The sequence below is a fragment of the Perissodus microlepis genome, chromosome 6 (genome assembly GCF_051167445.1).
Source record: "Perissodus microlepis isolate ML-2025 ecotype Zambia chromosome 6, ASM5116744v1, whole genome shotgun sequence".
Classification (NCBI taxonomy): domain Eukaryota; kingdom Metazoa; phylum Chordata; class Actinopteri; order Cichliformes; family Cichlidae; genus Perissodus; species Perissodus microlepis.
In genome coordinates this window covers 2,386,602-2,410,497 of record NC_140466.1, presented here as the reverse complement: position 1 = coordinate 2,410,497, position 23,896 = coordinate 2,386,602, and the positions used below count along the sequence as shown (strand labels likewise).

General features: G+C 40.3%; 1 protein-coding gene across 1 annotated transcript in view; it reads right to left on the bottom strand.

The window, feature by feature from the left end:
* sorcs3a (sortilin related VPS10 domain containing receptor 3a) overlaps window positions 1–23,896 on the bottom strand; it is a 258,449-nt gene that overhangs the window by 55,877 nt on the left and 178,676 nt on the right. The window contains exons 13-19 of the mRNA XM_084930166.1: window positions 23,788–23,879; window positions 22,457–22,564; window positions 21,265–21,382; window positions 21,038–21,171; window positions 17,510–17,623; window positions 15,845–16,016; window positions 339–525 (exon numbers count right to left, since the gene is read on the bottom strand). Of these exons, the coding sequence (XP_084786292.1) occupies window positions 339–525; window positions 15,845–16,016; window positions 17,510–17,623; window positions 21,038–21,171; window positions 21,265–21,382; window positions 22,457–22,564; window positions 23,788–23,879 (925 nt within the window). The remainder of the gene's footprint in view (window positions 1–338; window positions 526–15,844; window positions 16,017–17,509; window positions 17,624–21,037; window positions 21,172–21,264; window positions 21,383–22,456; window positions 22,565–23,787; window positions 23,880–23,896) is intronic.

Sequence of the window (23,896 nt, the reverse complement as noted above, 5' to 3'; positions counted from 1 at the left end):
AACATTCTCCTATCTTAACACACTGTATACAGACAGGAAACGCATCATTAACTGATGTTCATGGACGTAGTCATACACATCTGTGTTTATCAGTAATGCTTTGTGGCCTGAAAAGCAAACAAAGTATTAAAAGTCTACTAACACTCTGCTTCTGGGCACTAAGTTAACTGCTTTGAGTGCAAACTAAAAGTTGACTCAGATGACGGCATCGACAGTTTTGTCTCTTATGTCGACCGCAACGGTGAAACAGAGAGTGAACAGCAGCAGTCATCTTCTCAGAGAGGTTTTCAGTTGAAAGCAACAGCACGCGTTGTGTTTGTGACAGCGTGGACACTTACATGTGACGTGCAGGTAGAGTGTCGTGGTGTCGTAACCGAGCGTGTTCTCTGCAAACGCCGTGACACGGAATATTCCGGCAGACTTGTAGACGTGCTTGATCCCTTCCTCGGTCCAGCTCAGATTGGAGTATGAAACTGCTGTGCCGTCACCAAAATCCAGCTGGATGTTGGTCCGCAGCGAGTCCCCCTGAAACACAGCACAGCAGCGTTTCTTCAAGCTATAGACAAACACGTTTACTGAAATGAGTTTTGCAATGTGGCTGCTTTACAGGGAAGAGCTGCACTGAAGAGATGAAAAAACAGAAGCCACGACAATGTGAGTGATGCAGGCAGAGGTAACATTTTTAACACACGTGAAACAGAAAAGACTGCCCTCTATGCAAAAGTCATGTTGTTCAATTCTTATGATTCATAATTTGTATCCATTATTGTTTTTTCTTGAAAACAGTAAGAATATACTGAAGATAGTTTCGCTACTTAAATCTGTAATCTTGGAAAAGTTGTGATTAGTTTGTTAACTTTTGGACCCTCTCATTAATTAAGGGGTTAAGAGCTTCATTTGATAGATACAGTGAAGAAAAGACAGAGAGAGAAGGGGGAAGACACGCAGGAAAGGGCTGCAGGTCGGACTTGAATCCAGGACCGCCGCTCCCAGCCGTATGGCATATGGCCGCCAATGCACGGAGCTAAACTGGTGCCCAACTTATGATCACTTTTGAATTTGTGGAATCAGATTAAATTAACTTTTGTTTATGTTTAAGTTGTAAGAAATGATTGGGTTGAACTTTTGTTTATATTTTAACACGAAATAAACATTTTTTTTCAAAGAGCGTTCTGAAACAAACCCACGGCCTTTTCTCGGGAGTATTTTTTGTTTTGGAACAGTCCTGTAAGTAAATTAGAAAATACACTGTATTTCGAATATAACTCCATTAGGTTCTGTGTTATTTTCTTTATTTATGTTAAAACACCAGTTAGATTTAGAAGTCACTTTCAGCTGCTCTACACTTTCAGGGGTTCCCACAGTGGGTAGTTGTTCATATTTCACTTGGCAGACTTTTATGCCAAATGCCCCCCCACCCCACACACACACACACACACACACACACGTCAAGGGCTTTGTGCCTCCTGTCAGGACCAAACCAGGGGATATTTCCCTTCCTAGGCAAACACATAAACCACAACACTGTGGAGCCACTACAAGTTAGATACAACAGTGTGGCTTTAATCTGATTTTATCAAAACAATGGCATCTTAAACCATACCTCAAACTTAAGGTGCATGAGCACACTGAGAGAAGCAGCACTTTGTTGACCAGACGCAAGAACGCAATCATGCAGCAGCATGGTGCAAAGTGCTAAAAGAGATTGTGAAACTAATAACACAGAATGGTAACAAAGTATCAGCAGGTGAGGTTATTTGCGCTTTAACACTGACCAATCACATCCAATTCATGGCCGGGAAGCAGGCTGTGAGTGAGTCAGGAGAGTCTGCTTCCCTGAGGAGAGAAGGCTGGCATGGGGCGGATTCAACTAAAGCCAAATATAGCTCATTAATCTAAAGCACTTCAAGTATGCTTGTGAGGGCAAATTCAAAGTTTTAGGGGCTTACATTTCAGTCTGTTCTGAAAGCACTTGTTAAGAACTTGTTTTTTTGGTGAAATCGTAGGTATAAAAGATGAAATGGAACAACTGACATTTTTATATTGTGCTGATTTAATGACCCCTCAAAGCTCTTTAAATTTACATTTAAAGACAGTCCGTCTCTGTACACATTAAGTGCTTTAGCTCATACACATAGCCATCGATGTGAAGTAGATGATAATTAACCTACAATGCAAGTCTTTGAAGTTCATGGAGGAAAGTCATGCAAGCAAAAGGAACACACACAAACTTCATGCAGAAAGGCCCCACCCAGGAGACCAGGAGCCTTTCTGGTGTAGTACACAATGACCATGATGCCATTAGGATGAAGAAAAGGAGATGAGCTTCAATAATAATTATACGTGAAATAAAAGTTTTAACAACCTACTAATAATCCAAATAAAAAAACTGTGATTATGATTGACCGTGGACAATAGTCACATGATTGAATTTCACTATTTGCATAAATGAAGAGAGATAAAGTATGCTTGTTGCTGTATGCTGCCATAAGACACACCCAGTGGCTGAATGAATGGAAGTGCCCAGCATTTCTGGCAGCAAGATGTCAGCAGCAGATCCTGTAAAATCCCACAGATCAAGCTGACCAGCTGCACTCCTCAAGCCACCTCAGCGATGCTCCCATCAGGCTGTCTGGCACTGATGATCTGGCTGTTTGAAAAGTTGCTTTACATCTTTTCACCCAAACATGATGACTAAGAGAACTGATCCAATATCCACTAATCTGTAAACCTCGATATCTACTAACATGTCAATCAGTGCTTCAAACTGTAGCATAGCAAAGCATCTTTATTTATAACGCACTTTACATCCAACAATGTTGACCAAAGTACTACAAATATAAAACAAAGAGAAAACAGTTTAAATTACATACAGAATACCTTAAAAATAAAAAAATATATATAATTAACAACAAACATATTAAGAGACATCAACAAATCCTGCTGTGCTGGAAGCCAAAGTAAATAAATATGTTTTGAGACGTGATTTAAAAACAGATAAGGAAGGTGCCTGTCTAACATGTAAAGGCAACTCATTCCACAATTTTAGTGCTGCTACAGCAAACGCCCGATCCCCTCTGAGCTTACGATTAGTCCTGGGCACGCTCAGGAGGAGCTGGTCTGCCGACCTGAGGAGCCGGGAAGGTATGTATGGATGAAGAAGCTCAGAGAGGTACAGAGGGGCAGCATTGGACAAACATTTAAAACAAATACAAGCAGCTTAAAATGGATCCTAAAATGCACGGGCAGCCAGTGAAGTGAATATAAAACTGGGTGATATGCTCGCATTTACGAGTGCCAGTTAAAAGACGTGCAGCGGCATTCTGAACTAGCTGCAGTCGAAAAGCAGAAGGTCGACTCACCCCATAATAAAGCGAATTACAGTAATCCAGCCGAACGGTTACAAAGGCATGGATTACTGTTTCAAATTGCTGTCTCGTAAGAAAGTGCTTAATTTTGCTGCCTCAGATGAAAGAAACTAGACCGTACAACCGACCCGATCTGGCTTTCAAGCTTAAGTTCAGGATCCATTTTAAAACCCAGATTTACAATCTCTGGTTTACAAAATGATTCCAGGGTTTGCAAATCAACACACTGAACAGCAGTGGAGGCAGGTCTGAACACCATTACTTCAGTCTTAGAGTCATTAAAACAAAGAAAGTTTAGCGCCAACCACGACTTGACGTCCTCCAGACATGTTTGCAAACGATTTACAGACGACCCCTCTTTCTTTTTAAGAGGAACATAAATCTGACAGTCATCTGCATAACAGTGAAAAGAGAGTCTGTGTCTCCTAAAAATTGAGCCTAAGGGAGGTAAATAAAGTGAAAGCAGGATAGGGCCCAGAATGGAACCATGCGGTACTCCATGAGACAGCGGAGCACGGGAGGACTCACAGTTTCCTAAGTGAACTGAGAAGGTTCGATTTGTTAAGTAAGACCTGAACCATTTCAGAGCCACACCTGTTACACCGACACACTGCTCCAAATGCGAGATTAAAGTTTCATCGTCTTCAGTGTCAAATGCAGCAGTTAAATCGAGTAAGATAAGAATGAGCCTTTCACCAGAATCACATGATAAAAATATATCATTAAAAATTCTTAAAAGTGCTGATTCAGTGCTATGCATTGCTTTAAAACCAGACTGGAAAATCTCCTGAATATTTTGCGCATTCAAGTACAGGATCAATTGGTTACTTGCTACTTTTTCCAAGACTTTAGATAAAAATGGCAGCTTAGATATTGGTCTAAAGTTTTCAACAGCGTTTGTATCTAGCCCAGGTTTCTTAAGAAGCGGCTGCACAATTGCATCTTTGAAATTCTTTGGAACCACACCTGCGGTAAGGCTGCTATTTAAAATGGTTAAAATAGTTGAACAGGTGGTAGAAAAAACTTATTTCAGAAAATAGGGATGGAGAGCATCATAAGGTGAGCCTACAGGCTTTAGATGATCCACCACCTCCTGTAGCTGAGCAAGAGTAACCGACTCAAACTGTTGAAAGACAGCCGAGCAAATTGGAGGATCAAAGGGGTCAGATGTGGGCAAAATAATCTGCACCCTAGTCGAGGCTACCTTGTTTATAAAGAAGTGCAGAAACTTTTCACACATTTCATGTGACGGCTCAAAACTGAGAGCAGAAAGAGGGCTTAAACAATATATGTGGTTTCCCATAATTTACCAAAATAATGTTAGCAAAGTATTTCCACTTTGCTTCTTTTACTATATGCTGATATAAGGCCCAGCGCTCGCTTAAATTTTGTAAAGAGACCTGTAAGGGATCTTTTTTCCATCTCCGCTCAGCCCTACGACATTCACGCCTCACACCACGGGTTTCATCGTTCAACCAGGGTTCAAACTTAGTCTTAGGATGCCTGATTTTTAGAGAGGCAACAATAGCCAAGGTATGAAACCAAGAACTGAGTTCCTCTACGTTTTGGAGTGTGTCAGGAATGGAGACCTGATTATAGTAGGCGGAGAACCGTGCTGCAGTGAAAGAATTTAACAAACGAGATGGCTGAACAGGGACATGCCCCCTGAATCCATTTCTAGATAAAGAGATGTCAAACAGAACCGGCATCAGAGAAAACAGGGTCAGAGACTTTCAGATTAAAAACAGGCAATGCGTGCACTAAAACTAGATCGAGAGTGTGGCCACACTGTTGTGTGGGTGCAGAACAGACATCGAACTAAATTAAAAGAATCAGTAAGATTCAAAAAGTCTTTAACCATGCGCTTTTCTGGACAGCACACGTGAATATTAAAATCCCCGACAATAAGAAAGGAGCCATGTTTTATCGGGACTTCAGTCAGAAATGCAGCAAATTCCTTTATAAAGTCCTTACTGTATTTTGGGGCCCTGTATATTATTGTGCACAGTAGGAGAACAGGCTATTTTAGACAGTAACAGTTCAAAACTGGAAAAATAAAATTTGAATGAAACCTTTTTACACCTGTAGCGATTTCTGAAGATGGTCGCAACTCCTCCACCTCGATCAGATGTGTGTGGGACATTATTTGAATTTATTTATTTAAAAGGGACAGTGCAGTTAAACATAGTTCAAGTGCAAGACATGAGACTGATGTAGCGCACATAGGTTTATAGCTACTGCTAATTTTCAACAATTGTCCCTTGTTGGGCTTACAATCTAAATAAATACATACTACAATAAAACATACATTTTCATAAAACCAAATTACATCATAAATACAATTACAATTGATAGACAATAATTTAAAATAAAATTAAAATCATCAGATAAAATGACTACAACTTTGGTTTCCCTTTAACCACACTTTAACCTTCAATGTAAAGGATCTAATGTCTGTAATCAGTTTGATATCGGTTGGAAGTGTGTTCCACAGATGGCAGGCCTTTATAGAAAAAGCTGACTGACCGAATGTAGATCTGCGATATAATATCTTGCAGTTGCCGTTCACCTTACTCCTAGTAACACGATTACTGTCTTGTCTCTGAATGTATCTATTGAGACACTCTGGGGCCATCCTATTTATACATTTAAAAACTAATTTAAGATAACACCAATGATTAAAACTCTTAAAACTAAGAAAGTTATATTTCTGTAAAATGTGACAATGATGCCACCGGACCGATTTTTTATCCATTATTTTTAAGGTTTGATTATATAAGGATACCACAGGCTGAATTGTAGATGGTGCTGCTTGGGTCCAAACTGTCATACAATACGAAAAATGCGAAAATATCATAGAATGCATAAATAACTGAGCTGCTGAAGTGGGTATATAGTGTCGAATTAACTTAAAACAATTCAGATTAGCCTTGACCGTCTTAGAAATCTTCTTTACGTGCTTGTCAAATTTAAGATGTGAATCTAAGATTATTCCTAAAAACTTAAAATCTTTGACCTCCTTTATTTCTTCGTTCCCTAGGTTGATTTTAAAATCATCAGATGAATTTTGTTTCCTAATCGAAAAACACATAGAAACAGGTTTTTTTTAAATTCAGTACAAGATGATTTTGTTCCAGCCATTTTTGGACACCATTTAGATTTAAAAGAGCAGCAGTCTGAAGGCAAAAATTCTGGAATCACCAGCAGTTATCCACGTTAGGCAGAGAAAGTCCAAATAGTGCAACAAAAAATATTCCTTAAGGGTGACCTCAACAAAACACTGTTTCAGGTATGTTTGAGAGCTGTCAGCCTTTCTTTAGCTTCTTCTGCAGCACCTGCCCGATGTTTAAACACCACCTTCTATTTCCAAACCTGAAACGGATTCATGAGCATTCAAAAAAAACAAGTTCAGTCAGGAAATCCAGTGTGATTTGTGATCTTAGTTCACAAGAGATGGAAGATAATTTTCAACTAGTTTACGTGTTCTTAACTTAAACACTAACTATGCCTTTTTATACAGATATACTTTATATAACTTAAGTCGACAGCAAGATTACAAGGTTGCTCGTCTTTGCATTGGTGGCACAAAACAAATTCCCTGCAGCTTTATAGTACATAAAAAGGACAGGACAGTCACTATATTGTGTCTGTTTATTTCCAAGTATTACTTCTAATGACACAGTTTCACAAATGTTCTTTGAGTCATTTCTCTCAGATTAAGCACTAGTGTTTACTCTCTTCATGTCACTGCTTCCTAAAGCTTTGTCTGACCAGTTAAGCAGAAAGACTAGTTTTACCAAACAATAATTGATGCTCTTTAATTTGCTCAAATTTAGCAAATAAAGAATTCATTTGCAGAGCAAACGCATAAACATTCTGCTATTAAAGGCTGAAAAAAGATCATGCTTATTCTCTTCGAAGCATCTTTGCAGGCGGATGATTTGTTGCAAGTTAACTCAAGAGTGAAATGACTTCAAAGTTTTATTTATTAATATATTAATCATATTGAATTGTATAAAAGTGCTGTATATAAATTATTTTCATTGCTTTGTGGCACGTGCAGCAGAAGAGGAGAAAAATAAATTTTGTATGCACATGTGAGTTTGTGTTGTGATCCCGTCCCGCCGTGTTTGCCTTTGCAGGATGTGCGATCCTTCCGCTGCCTGCACAGTTTCCTCTGAGAATCACATCTGGCACCGTCGGTGGATAAACACACAACGCAAGTGTTGGTGGCTCCAGCTGCCACGGCGACCAAACCTGAACTCATCCTCTCAGGCCTGTGAAGTCAAACTCCCAGCCTCCCCTTGGCACACCGTAGCACAATACAACTGGGATCTTAATTTGTAACACCGCATTAGCATGCCAGCTCTGCCAAAACTCACATTAGAACCAAATAAATTCATTGTTCTCTTTCCTGCTCCTTTGCTCTTTCCATCCCTCACTACCAGTCACTCCTTTGTGTGCTTGCGTGTGTTCAAACACAGGAGGTTTGGTGGGCTTTGGGGGATTTTTCATGTCACTCTGTCTGGAAAATGAAATCTGTGATAAGTGGCTGGAGAGAATAGAGAAAAGCTAAGAACAGGGTTTGACAGCACGGGTATTGTTTCGAAGTGTAATGAGCTGGCATGCAAACAAGACTCGGGCTCGGTGGTGCTGATGTCACTCAGCTCTTCTCGGCGTCTGCTGGCCATTCTGTTCACGCTCCTCGCTGTATCAGCCACAGCGGGATTCACTAATCTGCACGAGAGCGATGCTGACCCGTCTCTCTAAATGTCACTCTTTGTGTTCGTGTATCTCTCAGGGTTGAGCAAATCCAAACACATCATGGCTGGAACCCTGAGACTGTGGGTTTGCACTGAAACAGCTGCTGTATGTGGACAGGGGTTTGGATACATGAGACCAGCATTTGTTCAGGTGTGTGTCAGACCTGAATCTACAGTATCAGCGTGCTGTGTGACAATAAAAGCTGTGAATCGTTTTGGAACATCGCCCAGGCTATTTCTGACAGCAGAGTGCACGTCATGTTCCTCCTACAGTGGATTCATGTTTGCACTGTAATAATAAGACTAGACAAATTCTAAAAATGCCAGTTAAATAGAAAATATTGCTAAACCGATTACAGCAGGGACGACTGCGAGGAGCGATACAGTTTTACATTACAAACAGAGCTGTGAGGTGACAGGTGTCACTCCAAAGCTCCAAGAATCCTTTCAGGTTTGTTTTGGTTTCAAAAAGCACCAAATGTATAAAATGTTTTTTAAATAAATAAAACTGGTAAAGACTAAACAAAGGAACAGTAGCATCGTAAGATTCTGATTCCAGAAAGACTGATTCATTGATTTTAGTCTTGATATACAATCTGAAAGTGATGCTACTAATAAATCCAGCTGCTATTTGTGTAAGCAACCTTAAAATCAATCTGTATAGGCGATGTTAATGGAAATTATTTGCTAATGACGGTAATGCATAACATGCACTTAGCATGGGGGTTGCAGAAACTACTAATAATGCGAGCGATCAGTTATTTCTTCATGTGCTCTTTGTTTCACAGTAAAGATAACTAAAAGCATTAAAGTGCACAACAATCAATCCAATCAGTGATGCTGACTGATGGATGTCATGCATATTGTGTCTGCTTGTGAGAGGTCCGAATACAAACAAGAACAAGTCATCATGATCTTCTCTTAGTCTGAATTAAATTAACTCTACACAGGAAAACAATGTGTGTTTGTGCTGTTTTTGTGTAAAACACTATTAGAGCAACTGAAATGAATAATTTATTTACTATAACAACAGCAACTTATTCTGCTGCCCCCAAGTGGCTAGAAAATGGCAACTTTTACAAAATAAAACAAAAACAGTGAATGCAGGTTTATTTACCATATTAATATTTTACATATTTATACGTATGGAGATCATTACACAGATTGTTGTAGGATGTATATTTTTTGATACTAGCTAAACAAGTCAGGGCAAGTACTCCAACTGTTGTGACTACACAGAGCTGCAGTTAATATTTTAGCTGGAAATCCTCAGTAGTCATGGCTGTCATGTTCGATATTCACAATGTTTGTTGGCAGGAGATTCATCTGGCTTTTCCACTGGGGCAGAAATGGATTTTGCAAAAAGATAACATGAGCGAGAACAACCGTAGAACATTTTCTCCCAAATGTGACACGATTGTGAAACAGAGAAGTGGCTGATAAAAATTCAGACTGACAAAACAAGTGTTAGGCAGATCACAGGGAGATTATATTAACCCAGAAGGAAACACAGTGTGATCACTGAAAGCCACTTTTGGTGAGAATTGAACTTTTTGTAATGTAGAGATGGATACATCAATACAGTAACCAAGGACGAGACTAAAACTTTATATCAAGCTGACACAGAGCTTCAAGTTTTTATATCTTATGGGGGCAATTAGAAAGCTGCAACAGAACCTAAGCAGTTAAAGGAAACAATGAAACTGAAAACAGTGGCTCTCTAACGCATGCTGTCACCAATCTGTCCTCTCCAACTTAAGCACAGAGCTGGCAAAGCCTGGGTCGGAAAACTGAAGCCAAATCTGATTCATGACAGCAACCAAGAGGGATGGCAGTTTATCCAGTCAGTCCTCACTTTGTGCCGCCATCTGATATAATCTGCCACACTATGTTTTATAAATCTAATCAGTCAAAAAGAACCCAGTTCCAAAAATATCGTGTAAAATGCTCTGATTTGTAAAACTCATAAATCCACATTTTATTGCCAATAGAACAGAAAATATATCAAATGATTAAAGTGAGACATTTTACTATTTCATGAAAAATATTAGCTCGTTCTGAATTTGATGGCAGCAACACGTCTCAAAAACGTTGGGAAAGGGTCAACAACAGGCTCAGAAAGTAAGTGGTACTTTGCTGGATGAACATTTTACAACTAATTAGATTAACTGGATATCTCATCGTTTACAGAGAATCTTTGGAAATCTGTCTGTAAGGGACAAGGTTGAAAATCAATATTGGATGCCTGTGATCTTGATGCCCTCGGGGGGGCACAGCGGGCCATGGAAATCACTGCATGGGCTCGGGAGCACTTCCACAAATCATTTCCTGTGAACCAAATTCACTGTGCCATCCACAAATGCAGGTTAAAGGTCCATCATGCAACGAAGAAGCCCTATGTGAACATGAGCCAGAAATACTGCCAACTTCTCTGGGCCAAAGCTCATTTAAAACGAACTGAGGAAAAGTGGAAAACTGCTCTGTGGTCAGACAAATTGAAATGTATGATTCCTTTTGGAAAACATGGATGTCACAGGCTCCAGACTCGAGTAGAGAGGGGCCATCTGGCTTGCTATCAGTGGTCAGTTCATAAGGCTGCATCTCTGATGGTATGAGTGCATCACTGCCTATGGAACGGACATCTTGCACATCTGGAAAGGCATCATCAATGCTAAAAGGTTTTAGAGCAACATGTGATCCTGTCTGTGAAACCTCTTTTTTGGGAAGTATTATACCTCATACTGCATCTATTCCAGCAGCATGGCTTTGTAGCTGTGTAAGCATCTGGGTGCTGAACTGGCCAGACTGCAGTCATTTCAGTTCAATTCAATTCAATTTTATTTATACAGCGCCAAATCACAACAACAGTTGTCTCAAGGCGCTTTATATTGTAAGGTAGCCCCTACAATAACACATACAGAGAAGAACCCAACAATCATATGATCCCCTATCAGCAAGCACTTTGGCGACAGTGGGAAGCAAAAACTCCTTTTTAACAGGAAGAAACCTCCAGCAGAACCAGGCTCAGGGAGGGGCGGGGCCATTTGCTGTGACCGTTTGGGGTGAGAGAAGGAAGACAGGATAAAGACATGCTGTGGAGTCCAGACCCCTAACCAGCTGAAAACATCTGGAGCACCATGAAACCAAAAGCAGCAGCTAGAATCATCTGACTAAAAACAGTAGTGCTGAGTTTTTGAAGGTTTGAGTGAATGTATGTAGACTGTTGTTTGTGATTGTATGGGTGAAGGCCCATAAATGTCCAGCCTTTTCAGAAGATGGTAATCAATGAGCTCGCTGCAGATAGAAATTGCTTATTTTCGAACAACACAGTGGACAAAAAATTAGACATAGCTTCCACGTCTGAAAAGGGAAGCCAATTCAAAACAACCTTAAACCTGCATTTTTCCTAATGGCCAACAGAGGAAAGACTTCCCTGGTTGCAAAAAGACTGTCACTTGTTCTAGTCCTCACTGAATGCAACATAATGATTATCTGCAATGATCCTAATTAGAGTCAAACAGGAAGATGAAATAGGGTATCCTTTAGGGCAGCCCTAGTTTGTGGGTTTAAAGTATTTACGTGGGGATTTTTAATAAATAACTGACTAATAATTAATTAATTAAAGATATTTTTAGATCATACTAACCTGAAATGTGTCAAAAAGTAAAAATAGCTCTTAAGTGGCCTGTTTAATGTTAATCTTCATATCCCAGTTAAAATTAGCTTTGTACCTGCTGCATTTAGCATGATGTTGCTGCTGCCAAGTGCAATTTGTGTCAAACTCCTGCAGTTCTCTAAGAATCGTCCTCCGTAATAATATTTAGAATACACACAGTACCCACTTATCTCAAAGTCAGGACAATGTGAGCTGTTTTTTGTTTTTTAACAAATCTTAAACAATCCTTCATGAATAGTTTAAGAACAAAAATCACTCTGCTAACAGCTGACAACTCAACATAGTTACTGCGACGTGTAGACGGCTGCCTAAACAATGCAAAATCAGAAGCGATGCGGATCTGATCATCCACCCAAACGTGTTGATTATTTAGTTCTTTCTAACCCTCTTTTTAAATATGGATATGAGCCACAGGGTCTTCTCCCATTTAAAATTTTATGCCATTTGCTCTTCCCAAGAAATACATCCATCGCAAGCTTCATGAATATAAATTAAACTTTGAATTCATCTTGAGAATTTTCTCAAATAGGGCTGATGCCACAAGGATTCTTTACCCCCGCGCTTCTCTTCTTCTCTTTTATCGCATCGTTCTGCCACCCACATCCCTTCCTGTCCCCCTCCTCTTTCCATCACAGAAATCCACTCTTTATCAAAGAAAACAGGCGTCCATTCCTCAACTTATCACGCAGTAATATGACAACTGGGGCCGGACCCCGGGGGACGCGCACTTACCTTGAGCTGTTCCCGCTGTGGCAGGAAAACACTCCAGTTGCTAATGCCGTAAAGCCTGCAGTTATTATCAACAGACCATATACTGCCTGAGACACATGTGAGGCAGTTTCCTAGTGACCAGCCAGTGTGGCAGACCTGGCTCTGAACACAATAGCTCTCGCTCACTAACAGGGTCTCCGGTGAGGTCCTTTGTGTCTGCCTCTGGCTCAGAACTCTTACACTGCGCCGGAGGTTTGGAGGGATTTGACTCTATTAAACCTCAGAGTGTTTAGAATGCAGTTACATTCCTAGAAAGTACTTTAGGATTTGTGCTTCGGGTTTCAGGGAAGTACGATAGTAAGTGAACAAACCCACCCACAGTGCAGCTGGTCCTACTGCTTGCTAGGAAGTAATAAAAACACCAGTTTACTTTATGTGTCCTGACATCATAAAATATTATTTGGACATGAGTTTTAAATAGCAACACAAGAAATCACTGATGCATCCAGCTGTTCAGCACAACCATTCAACATAGTTTACTTCACCAGTGGACGAGGAACTGTGTCGTCAGTGCGATTATGATGCTGGGTTTCCCAAGTAACATGTACCAAATGATCCCACAATATGGAATTCCATATGATTCACAATTCACCGGGTGTCTAATGCCACTATTTGTAAATCCAGGCATTGTAAGCACATTTAGGCTAAAAAGAAAACTGACATTGTTGTGTTCTATACCAGCGGTCCCCAACCCCCGGGCCACGGACCGGTTATCGTTAACTCTGTTTCCCCGGGTCTTTTCCCGTGTTGTAGTCGTGCGTCTTATCTTGAAAGAAATGTTTACGCGTTACCATAGCGACCAGAGAGCATTAAGGGGCAGAGAGGAGGATGTTACTCTCAGTGTTGTTGGTGCATTTCAGGAGGACGCTGCTAATAAAGTTACACAGTGAATTTGCATTTATTATTATTGTTACGGCCCTAGCAGGGCCTCCTCCTGAAGGTGCCTGTGTGGGCGTGTCCCACCACCTCTTCTGCCTGAGGTGCCACCTTTCCCTTTTACACAGCTGACTCACATCAGTAATTAAAAGTATTTAAGCCCAGGGAAAGGTGAGCTCTGGGTCAGAGTGCCATTAGTTTGGTTACGGCTAGTGAGCTGCACTCTTTTTGACTTACTTTGTACTTTATTGACTAACACTTGAGTTTTGTTTGTTTCTTTAAACTGTGATAGCGGCTTGTCTGTCTCTTTTAGTTAGTATTAATAGAAACTTTAATAAAACTCTGTAATTTAACCCTTTTGCCTCCTTGACTCCTTTTTCTGACCTGGACACTTTTTGTTACTTCCCCCGCATCGCCTAGACCCCTCAGGGGAGCGTAACAATTATATTTACAGAATAGCACAGTTTTTGTCTCGGTCGTTTCATTTTATTTTGTTGTATTTATCCACGACACCTTAAAGGCCGGTCCATGAAAATATTGTCAGACATTAAACCGGTCCGTGGTGCAAAAAAGGTCGGGGGCCGCTGGTCTACACCATTGCAGCTCAAGTTAAAAGCACAACTGAAGGCTCAGTGTGTGAGTTTAAGAGTGTTAGCATTGTCACCAAGTCATATGATAAAGTTACTCTATAAAAATACACAGTCATGGTTGAAGTATACCCAATAATTCCACATTTAGTAGCAATAACTTGAAATAATCTTTATTCTACTCCTTTGTGCAAGAAATTCTGAACACTTTAAAATATTACTTCAGTTCATTGAGATTTGCAGGCACTCATTTATGTGCAGCTCTCTTAAGGTCCTGCCACAGCAGATTGCCTCCCATTTAACTCTTGAATACTGCATAGTTCAGGGGCTCAACTCAGTGACTGAAAGGTACCCGGGTCCTGTGGTTACAAAACAAGCCCAAATCACCCGCCCGCCATGGCTGCAATCACAGTTAGTATGAGGTGTTTGTGCTGATATGCTGTGTTTGTAATGGCCAAACACGTTAGCTGCCATGTTCTCTTTAGAGAAGAAGCTTTCTCAACCCTTCCAAACAAGCCACACTCATTCAGTATTCTTCTAATTGCACTTTCATAAACTTCAACATTTAATATAATCGAGTCTTTTTAATTTCTCTGATTACAATACAATATGACCTTGGGGTGAATTCTCAGAGACCTTCGTTCCAGGAAAGATTGTGGCGTTGTCTAAGTGCAGTGAGTGTACTTAGTTTTTCACAGAGTCAGTCAGAGTCCTCCAAACTCCATTCACTAAACTTTTTCATTACTGTATATATAATTTTGGAAATCAATGATTTAATTTAAAAAACAAACAAACAAGAAAAACAATGAATTTCAAATTTTATGTAAGTTGATACATAGACAAATCGACAGAACAAATAATAGATGTGGTTCAAAACAAAAGAATCACTGTAGTATGAGAGTTGACCATTAATATGAATATCAGTCGTGTCTGGTTGAAATGCACTTTCTCGATACGGTTAACGTAGCAGCTCTGTGACGAAGTGCGCCATATTGTGAAGCGACTTGCTGCTTGATGCAATTTGATGAAAAACAAATGTGTTCAATATACGACATTATGAAACTTTGAATTTACAGTTTCAATAAACAACTTTTATTTGCATTCCTCCCTGCAGCACTGCTGCAGCTCACTTCCTGTTTAAACATATCTGGTTGTTTTTGGATAATAATTCTGCATTGTTTTGTGTTTTTTAGCATTTTTGTGGTGACCAAGTAGCAACACTGTCAGCACAGCGTTGCTTTTTAAATCTTTACCGGAGCTCTCTCTAAAGGTCTTCCTTTACTGACCTTTATTGGATTCTTATGATAATCAGACTTTTTATTTCAATTTAGCATCAATTTTTTTCCAAGCAATTTTACACCACCCATTCACAGACAGAACTGCCAGTTAAAGTGGGTATCATACAGGCAACCAAACTGAATACGATATCGAATTGTGCAATCAACATTCACTTCATAATAATGAGTTCAAACATATAGCGTGCATATTGCCTACCTAATTAAAGAAGAACAAGATAATTTATCTAAAGTTGTGAAGAAAGTGGAACATTTAGTTGCTAAAGGTAGAATTAAGGAACTCTCGTGTTTGAATTTTATCCCTTATATGGTCCAAAGCACAGATACAAATTCATTATAACTGCAACTGCAAAAGATATTAAGTATCCAGAACAGTTCACCTGAATATGTTTTTCTGCCCCCTGGTGGCCAGAATTCTGTTATTGCAGCTTTAAGCAAAAACTGAGGTAAATAAATTAGCGTTGAAGTTGACAGGTCTGTAGCTAAATGTAGATGTATTTGTTCTCACCTCATCCAAATGCACCATGAAGGTGACATTGCTGCCCAGGCTGGCAGTGAGTTTGCCATCTTTGGTGGTCAGCAAGAGTCCTTTCGGGGGTCTGTTGGGACACTGCTGCTTTCTGGGTGTGTACAATTCCTTCACTCCTTTCGTGCAGTTGTTCAGCACCACTTTGCGGTACCTTTGGAAAGAAAATCAAAGTATTTTATCCCTCTATGCTGCATGAGCTTTACAGAGAATTTTGTTGAACTAAACAGAGCACAGCTGTTGTGTCTGAACAGGCTCCCAGACAGGATGACAACTGACAACACAAGCTGTGTCAAAGGCTGAGACACCATGGGAAGCTTAATCATAGTGGCAGTGAATAAAACACTCCCACTGTGATTAAGCTTTGCAAGGTGTCGGTCCTCAGGGCGCCTCCAAACTAACAAAAAGGTCACATCTCTGTGACATAACAAAGAAAAATGGATTGTAATGGAAAATGAACGATCACGTCAAAAATGCAAATATACGACTTTTCCCAATTGAAGTATTTGAACATTAACATGATATACTGCAGTGGTTTTCCATTTAAGGATCTGCCGAATTACTACCCTGGTCTCAATCGTCAATTGACCAGATATGGTCAGTATTCACTGATTGATTGGTGGCGTTTAGTAACCTCACACAATAACTGTGAAACATTCTTCTTCTTTCAGTGCAGTGGATTATCTGCCTTGATCTCACCCTGTCTCTTGCATCCTCTTTTGTCGATCCAACTCTCTCCATATTCTCCTTCAATACATCAATGACTCTTCTCCGAGGCCTTCCTCTTTTCATTCTGCCTCGCAGCTTCAATTTCAAAATCCTTTGTCCAGTATATCCACTAGTCGTCCTCTGTACATGTCCAGAGGATGTTTACGATCAGTGTTTTTTTTTGAATTAAAGAATAAAACAATCTTCTTCTGGGAGAGAAAGTGTAAGTACGGGCAGTAAAACCCACCCGTGCTTCACTGACCTCAAAGGTTTTGCTGCTATAACCTAAATTATCGTGTTCTAGCTGCAGATCTGATAGTGCCTTTCTTTGTCTCTCTTTATAGTTTTAATAAAATCAACTTTTGGAAAATGAGGAGAAATTCCCTTTGAAATTATCCTCTAAAACGACAGAGAGTGGACCCCAAACTCACCAACAGTTTATGACCTGTGACGAACATGACCCCAATAAACAGCTTCATCTACTAAAGCTGCATAGTCCCAAATTAAAACAGCAACAGAAAACAGAGACAAGAAGTCATTAGAAACCAACTGACTGACATGTATTAACAAAACATAAAACATTTCGAATAAACCACCTGTGAAATATAATGAATGGTTTACCTCTGGGTCCTGTGAGCACCAGAGTTGGTAGGATTAAGGTTAATGTTACTGATTTCAAAGCTCTTTCCTGGACATGTTTATGAGGATAAGCCAAAGCTTAAATCCCCACATTGGGACCAGATTGTGAACATCGGCTTTCTGCTCCACTGATCATATTAAATCTATGATCCCTATCTGCCATGAAAACACATCCTACTGTGGAAAAGTCCTCCGAAATGACCTGTTTGTTCACAAAAACATTTTACATAAATGTGCGCAGCATACACCTGTACTATATTCTTTTAAATGTGAATTAGTACTAAATCCCACAGTCCTTACCCTGTGCTGTTGAAATAGTTCTGGCCTTGGCTGCAGCTCCTGGACACGGTGGAAGGATTGAACCAGAAGGCTGGCTTGCAGTTCCCGTCGCTGCCGCGCTCATATCCATAATCACTGTTACACAACAAAGAACATCCACACGGTACCTGATCAATATCAGCATGTGAAAAGGGACTTATTGTCCTGCAGTGTGTTCCCCATTTACATCTTATCTCTGTTCATAGCTGGTGACCAGGGGCCTGTCTGACACAGAGACGCATCATTATTAAGTATTGATTAAGGCTGCTGCTGCTCACGAATGTACCACAGCAGCGTGAATCTGTGGGTGTGGAAACACAATCTGCAGGCAAAGGTTTGCCACCATCTTTAAGGATGACTGACTCTCAAGTTGCCTGTCAATGTTCCCAGTCAGGACATGATTTACATGTAACAAAGCAAAGTAAGCAAGTGTCCACTCTAATAATGCTCACGACATTGATTTATTAATTAGTTAGCAATGCAGGACAAATAAACAAAACTAACAAGCCTGTCGCTGACTAGTCCAGTATGAATGCGTGATTACAACAGTGTGAACTTCTCATTAGCGAGCTGCCAAGATTGATTGGATACACAGGCGCATGTTGGCAAATAGGTAAAAGGTCGGCACAGAGTACAGCCTAGGACAAAGGATGTGCTTTATGTTCAGAATAACACTTTTGCAGTCAACAAAATAACCATGAAATGCATCTTAATACATGTGTAATAATGAGAAGGTCAAAGCCACTTTCATAGTGGCGCATGGAGCCAGGGGCCGATTAGCTTAACTTAACTGGAGCGGAGGAGGCCGAGGTAGGGGAAATTACATTGGCTCTGCCTAATGTTTTAAAACAGCATAATCCTGTTAAGCCTAAATAACTCCCAGTATTACCATTTACATGTTCAAGATCCTCCATAGCTAGGCGCTGGGGGACAGAAGTCAGGTCATCTTTCTATGGCCACCAGTGGGCAAGACTTGCACAGTGGACATCTGGTCTTACAGAAGTCCAAGTTTTAGTATATATAAGGCTACGTTCACACTGCAGGTCTTAATGCTCAATTCCGATTTTTTGATCAAATCCGATTTTTTTGTCTGCTCGTTCACACTACAAATAAAATGCGACAGCAAACGCGCTCTAGTGTGAACGCTCAAAGCGGCCGCATGCGCAAAAGAAGACGTCACACACAACACGCTCTGTTTAGACCCAGAGCAAACAGTATTGTTTGACTGATGGCCTTAATATAAAGACTTTGGACTTTACGTTTCCCAATTTTTGCTTTAAGTTATTTTGTTATTTACATAATAATGTAAATAACCTAATAATGATCCTTATTGCTGTTTTAGAGGAGCGGTGCTTCAAAGGATAGCTGCAGATTTCTGTCAGAATCTGCAGATTATACAGTACAAATAAAATGTTCACGTTGTCTTCCCAACAGTTTCACTGACATCTACACTGGATGGCCAGGAGGCGTTCACGATGTCTTCTCCGGCGCTGATAATTAGCGTCTGTCTTGTGTCAGTGACGTAAAAGACGGATTTAATGCGACTTGACCATCAAACAGCAGTCGCTTTCTAAAACATCGGATATGTATCAGATTCAGTACCACATACGAAAGTGACCCAGATCGGATTTGAAAATATCGGATTTGTGCCGTTCACACTGTCACACCATGATCGGATATGGGTCGCATAGGGTCAAAAAAATCGGATTTGATGCGCTTTCGCCTGCAGTGTGAACGTAGCCTTAATCTATCCTGACCTTGGTAAACACTTTCCCAATGAGTTCATGAGCTCAGTCATTTCAGGGTTTGGGGACACGAAGAGTTCCAGTTAAAGATTTTAGCGTAAGTGTGACTTTAATCAGCATTTTGTTGATTTTCATCAGGGATTATACTCGACCATTGCCCTTTATGAAGCTTGAATGCTGACTATGTTTCACAGTTTAAAAACACACACGCACACACACGCACACACATTGCTTGTATGAGTCATGAGCTTTCTTTTTCAAAGCATGATCAGAAGATGGATTTAGTCATCCTAAAATCTCATGTGTACCATCAGCCCGTGGTTGGTCTGCTCTGCTTTTTATGACACAAATGAATCATAACAGAGTCAGCTTGGAACAAACCAAATGAAACAAATGAAACAAAATGAGCAACTGCTACAAGATTCCAGATTTCCAAATTTAGTTCAGGAAACTTGTCATCAGACGGTAAAGGAAACTTGGGATTTGACTCAGTGTTCGGTGCCAGCTGGTCAGTATGCAGAACATTACGTGCACAACAGTTTGCAGGCATTTTGAACTGATTAATATAACGTTAATATGTACGCACTTAGCTGATCATTGTGCCAGGCAGACTCAGACAGAAAAACAGCAAGACAGAAATTAGACTGAGACAAACAAACAAACAAACAAATGAAAAAAACACTAAAAACTTTCGACTAGTTCAATAGGAACCAATTAGCACTCACTCTCTGCACATCTACAAACGCTATTTACATAACTGCTGTATGTTGAAATGTTTTTTTTTTTTCCATTCTCTGTCATTACAAGATAAAAAAACACAACCGCTTAGGATTTGCATACAAATTGAAACTATTTACACGCCCACATGGTCTGAACAGAATTACGAGCACGGTGAGCTCACAGACATACGGAGACAGACATTATGAGCAAATTGTGTAAAACCATCCCAAACTCATCAGATTATTGGAAAACACACGGAAAAAGTTACTGAAACACATGGATAGGCTATGATTCCACTTAAATAAAAGATCTTCTTCCACAGTTGTTGTTCAGTCAATAAGAAGATGGACCCTATTTATTGCTCTTTTTCGTAGGATGAGTGTGAAAATCTGGATTGTAACTTTGTCACATCAGCTTTTATTGTATATTTTACACGAGCACACATATCATCAAGATCATTTTCTTCTACTCAGAACAAAAAATGTGATTAGGACAAAGTGTTTATAGAACACAGGGAACCCAAGTGTGGCTGAAAACAGCCTTCTTTTCTAATCTGTGCAATCCGTTTCCCTCTTTTTTCCTTCATCTGCAGCTTTGTAAGTTACAGGACTCACGTTGTTTGTGGCTACAGCAGGGATGCAGAAACAGCCCTAAATAGCACATGTGAATGGTGTGAAGAGTGTATTTGATGGTAGCTGGATGGATGCACTTCAAAATAAATTGCTACTGAAGAGAAGCTGGTTTTTCAAAGAGACATTTCTTTTTCTTTTTTTTTTTTCAACGCAGCATTTAGCTAAATGACCTGTTGAGTCTCATTCACACGAAGCAGCTGCCAGTAACAAATTGCTTAAAAGGTAACAGAATGAAAAACTCTAAAAATATTATTTTAAGAAAGCACGTCCTTTGAAATGTGTGCTTCTACATGTGCGGCAGAACAAAAGCTGCAATTAATGAAGTTCTCCTTCAGCAACAATGGAAAGAAACATAATCCCCCTCGACGATTATGAAGAAAGGGGCTACTGAACAAAGGCCCACATCATCTTACCATTCAAAATCATGAGCCCTGCAAATACAGGACTCGGCAGACAGGATTCTCGAGTAGTCCTTTCCCAGCATGCAGTAGTTTCCGGGCCTGCGCTTCATGTAAATCTGCTTTTGTCCCATTACACACGGCTCGCCCTGTATGCAACATAAATGGGTGAAAAGCATTTTCAAAGCACAAACGCTAACACGGGCAGCACCTTCATGCATGGCATGGATTTAGATTTTTACCTGGTTGTGTAGGTGCCAGGTTTGATAGTCTTCCTCTGTGCATTTCCTGCTGAAGATGGACTTGTAGTCTATCTTGATGAGCTGCCATTCGGAACGGTGGCTAAAGTGTCCAAAAAAGCTGCGAGAGGCAAACGATGTAAATGACTTAAACTCTGCTTTTTATTTATAAAGTGCCATTTTCCACTAAAAATGCACATAGTGACACTCGAGCGTATCACTTCTACTCTTAATGACACTGTGCTCCCCTAAGAGGTTTGCTTCGATCTGGCAACAGGGTAAAACTGCTAATATGAAGTCAAAGCGGGCAAGGAATTAACAGCAAGATGATCTTAATAAAATTAGTTTTGATCAGCAATGGTGAGGCGGGAAAGGACTGCTAGATTTCCACTTCACAGTACTTCAAAGGAAAAAACTGTACTGCATCTCGAGTTTTTGATAAATATGTTTACAAGTTCCTTTTAAAAATCCAGACTTTTCACAAAAAAACGGTAATAATCTCATAAGATACAACCCCAAAATCAACTCCAGTTCCTCTCTAAATGTCTGACTTGGTTTATATAATTCATTTTTTTATTCACAAAGAAAAGCAGGGATTTGAGAAAAATCTGAAAGCTTTTACTCTCCTGTTGTCACGCTGTGTCACCTCAGACAGGTCTGTGTTAGCAGGGTTAGCAGAGGCATTAGCTGCTGTAAATAAACAATAGCACAGCAGCTAGCTGTCATTTTGGCTAAATTAAACTGGACTTGATCTGTAATCTATGATGGATATTTTGTTCTGTGTTTGACATCTGTTTACATAAATCTGCCCCGTTCATTCTTTAATTCTTAGCTATAACTGTTGTCACTCATGTGCTCCTTACCTCAGTTTATCATCATAAAGAACAAAAAGCTTCAAAAGGTGCTTTTTCATGGCCATTTTATTTTTACTCTACAAGATTTGATTAGATTCTAAAGGTGTAACAGCAAAAAGGCTGATTTAAAAGTTTTTCTTTGAATAAACCCTTTCCTTGAGAGACTTAAAAACCACCTGACTCACAATCCTGCAGAGCTCTTGAGGACCTTTTTAGAGGTCCTCGATCCTTTGGGCCTCTCTGGAGGGCAAAAATAACCCCAAGGACCCCCCAATGCCTTTGCTTTTACTCAAATCACATCAACACATTGTAGCATGTCATTCAGCTCTTTGTGGACTTACGTCATGATTTGGTTTTCAGCCCCGGCCTCCACCAGCACTCCATCCACAAACAGGGGCACCGAGGAGAAGCTGTGCTGGGTCCACTGCCTGCCTTCGTCAAAGCTGACCCTGTGTATTGTACGTCAGAACACATTCTCATCACAAACCCGGCAACAGCGACGGCGCAGACACAGACGGTCTCTATTAGATCCTGGTCATAGGGGAGGATTTATGTAGGGATCAGAATGACTGGCTTGTCTCGACACAGGAGTCTCCGAGTCTCTGTGCAATTAGCTATTGCAGCGTTTGGTAAATATTAAAGGCTGAGGCACTGAAAGGGAATTTAAGAGAGTCCGCCTACTTATTAAAACAAAGAAGCACAAAACTGCTTTTGGAAGACGTGAACAAAGAAAAGGTTTCAGTGTCAAAGGAAAAAAAGCAACATCATTGTTTCCTGGATAAAAAGTTGACACAGAGGCGAAAAAAAAACACAAGACCAGAATAGAACTGTTTCATTTTTGACTAAAAAAGTGCAGAGGGAGAAGGAGACGGGAACAAAAGATTGGACAGCTTTCATCATCGGGTCTTGGGCTACATTGATCCTGACAGTATATCAACACTGGTGCTGAAGTGAGAACAACTAGGAGTACCCGAGTGTGGCGTGGGTTGAAACAGCACTGAGGCCGGTGCTCAGAAGATCGTCCCATGTTGCCACTGCCTTCATTTGGCTAAAAGCACTAACAACAGAAAAAGCGTTGACATGCACCTGTTATGAGATTCAGTCAGGGCAACTGTTTAAGCTAAAGCTGCCTATGAAAGCTGCGATACAGTGACTGTGGAGATACTTATATCAGTCTTTTTTTTTTTCTGCACTTCCTCTACCATCGCACTTAAATTGGTTGGGAGACAAAAAGGCTACACTTCACTGCTTCTAAAACTAATTTCAAAATTGTTGCAAAAGCGAGCACACAGATCTGGTCTCACTTGGATTAGCCTGCACGGAGGCAAAGCGAGGCACCCGATTTGGCAAGAGGAAGGCAACATGTTAATGAAAACAGTAAAAGGAGGTGCTGGGGTGGGTGGGGGTGGGGGGTTGGGGTGCTGGCTGTTAATGATAAGTGGTCTGGGGAAGAAAAAAAACCCTCAAATTAGATTGGCTATGATTTTTTTCTTTTTTTTTTAAGAGCCATAGTCAAAGTGCATCACTAAATGGATCAAGTGTCACATATAATATGCACATTCACTTTTTTTGGAACTGTAACTGTTGGATTAACCTTACAAGAGCCATAGGAAATTGGAAAAGCAATTTAAGACAGGAAACTTGTCCAAAAAAGTTCTCTAAATGGACATACCACAAATGTCTAGTTGGCACAGATGGCTGCTTCACAGCAACAAGAGCCCCTCCTTTGTCCAGAAACCAAATATTGTGCTCCTCTTCAAAAATCTGAACAGACATTCACA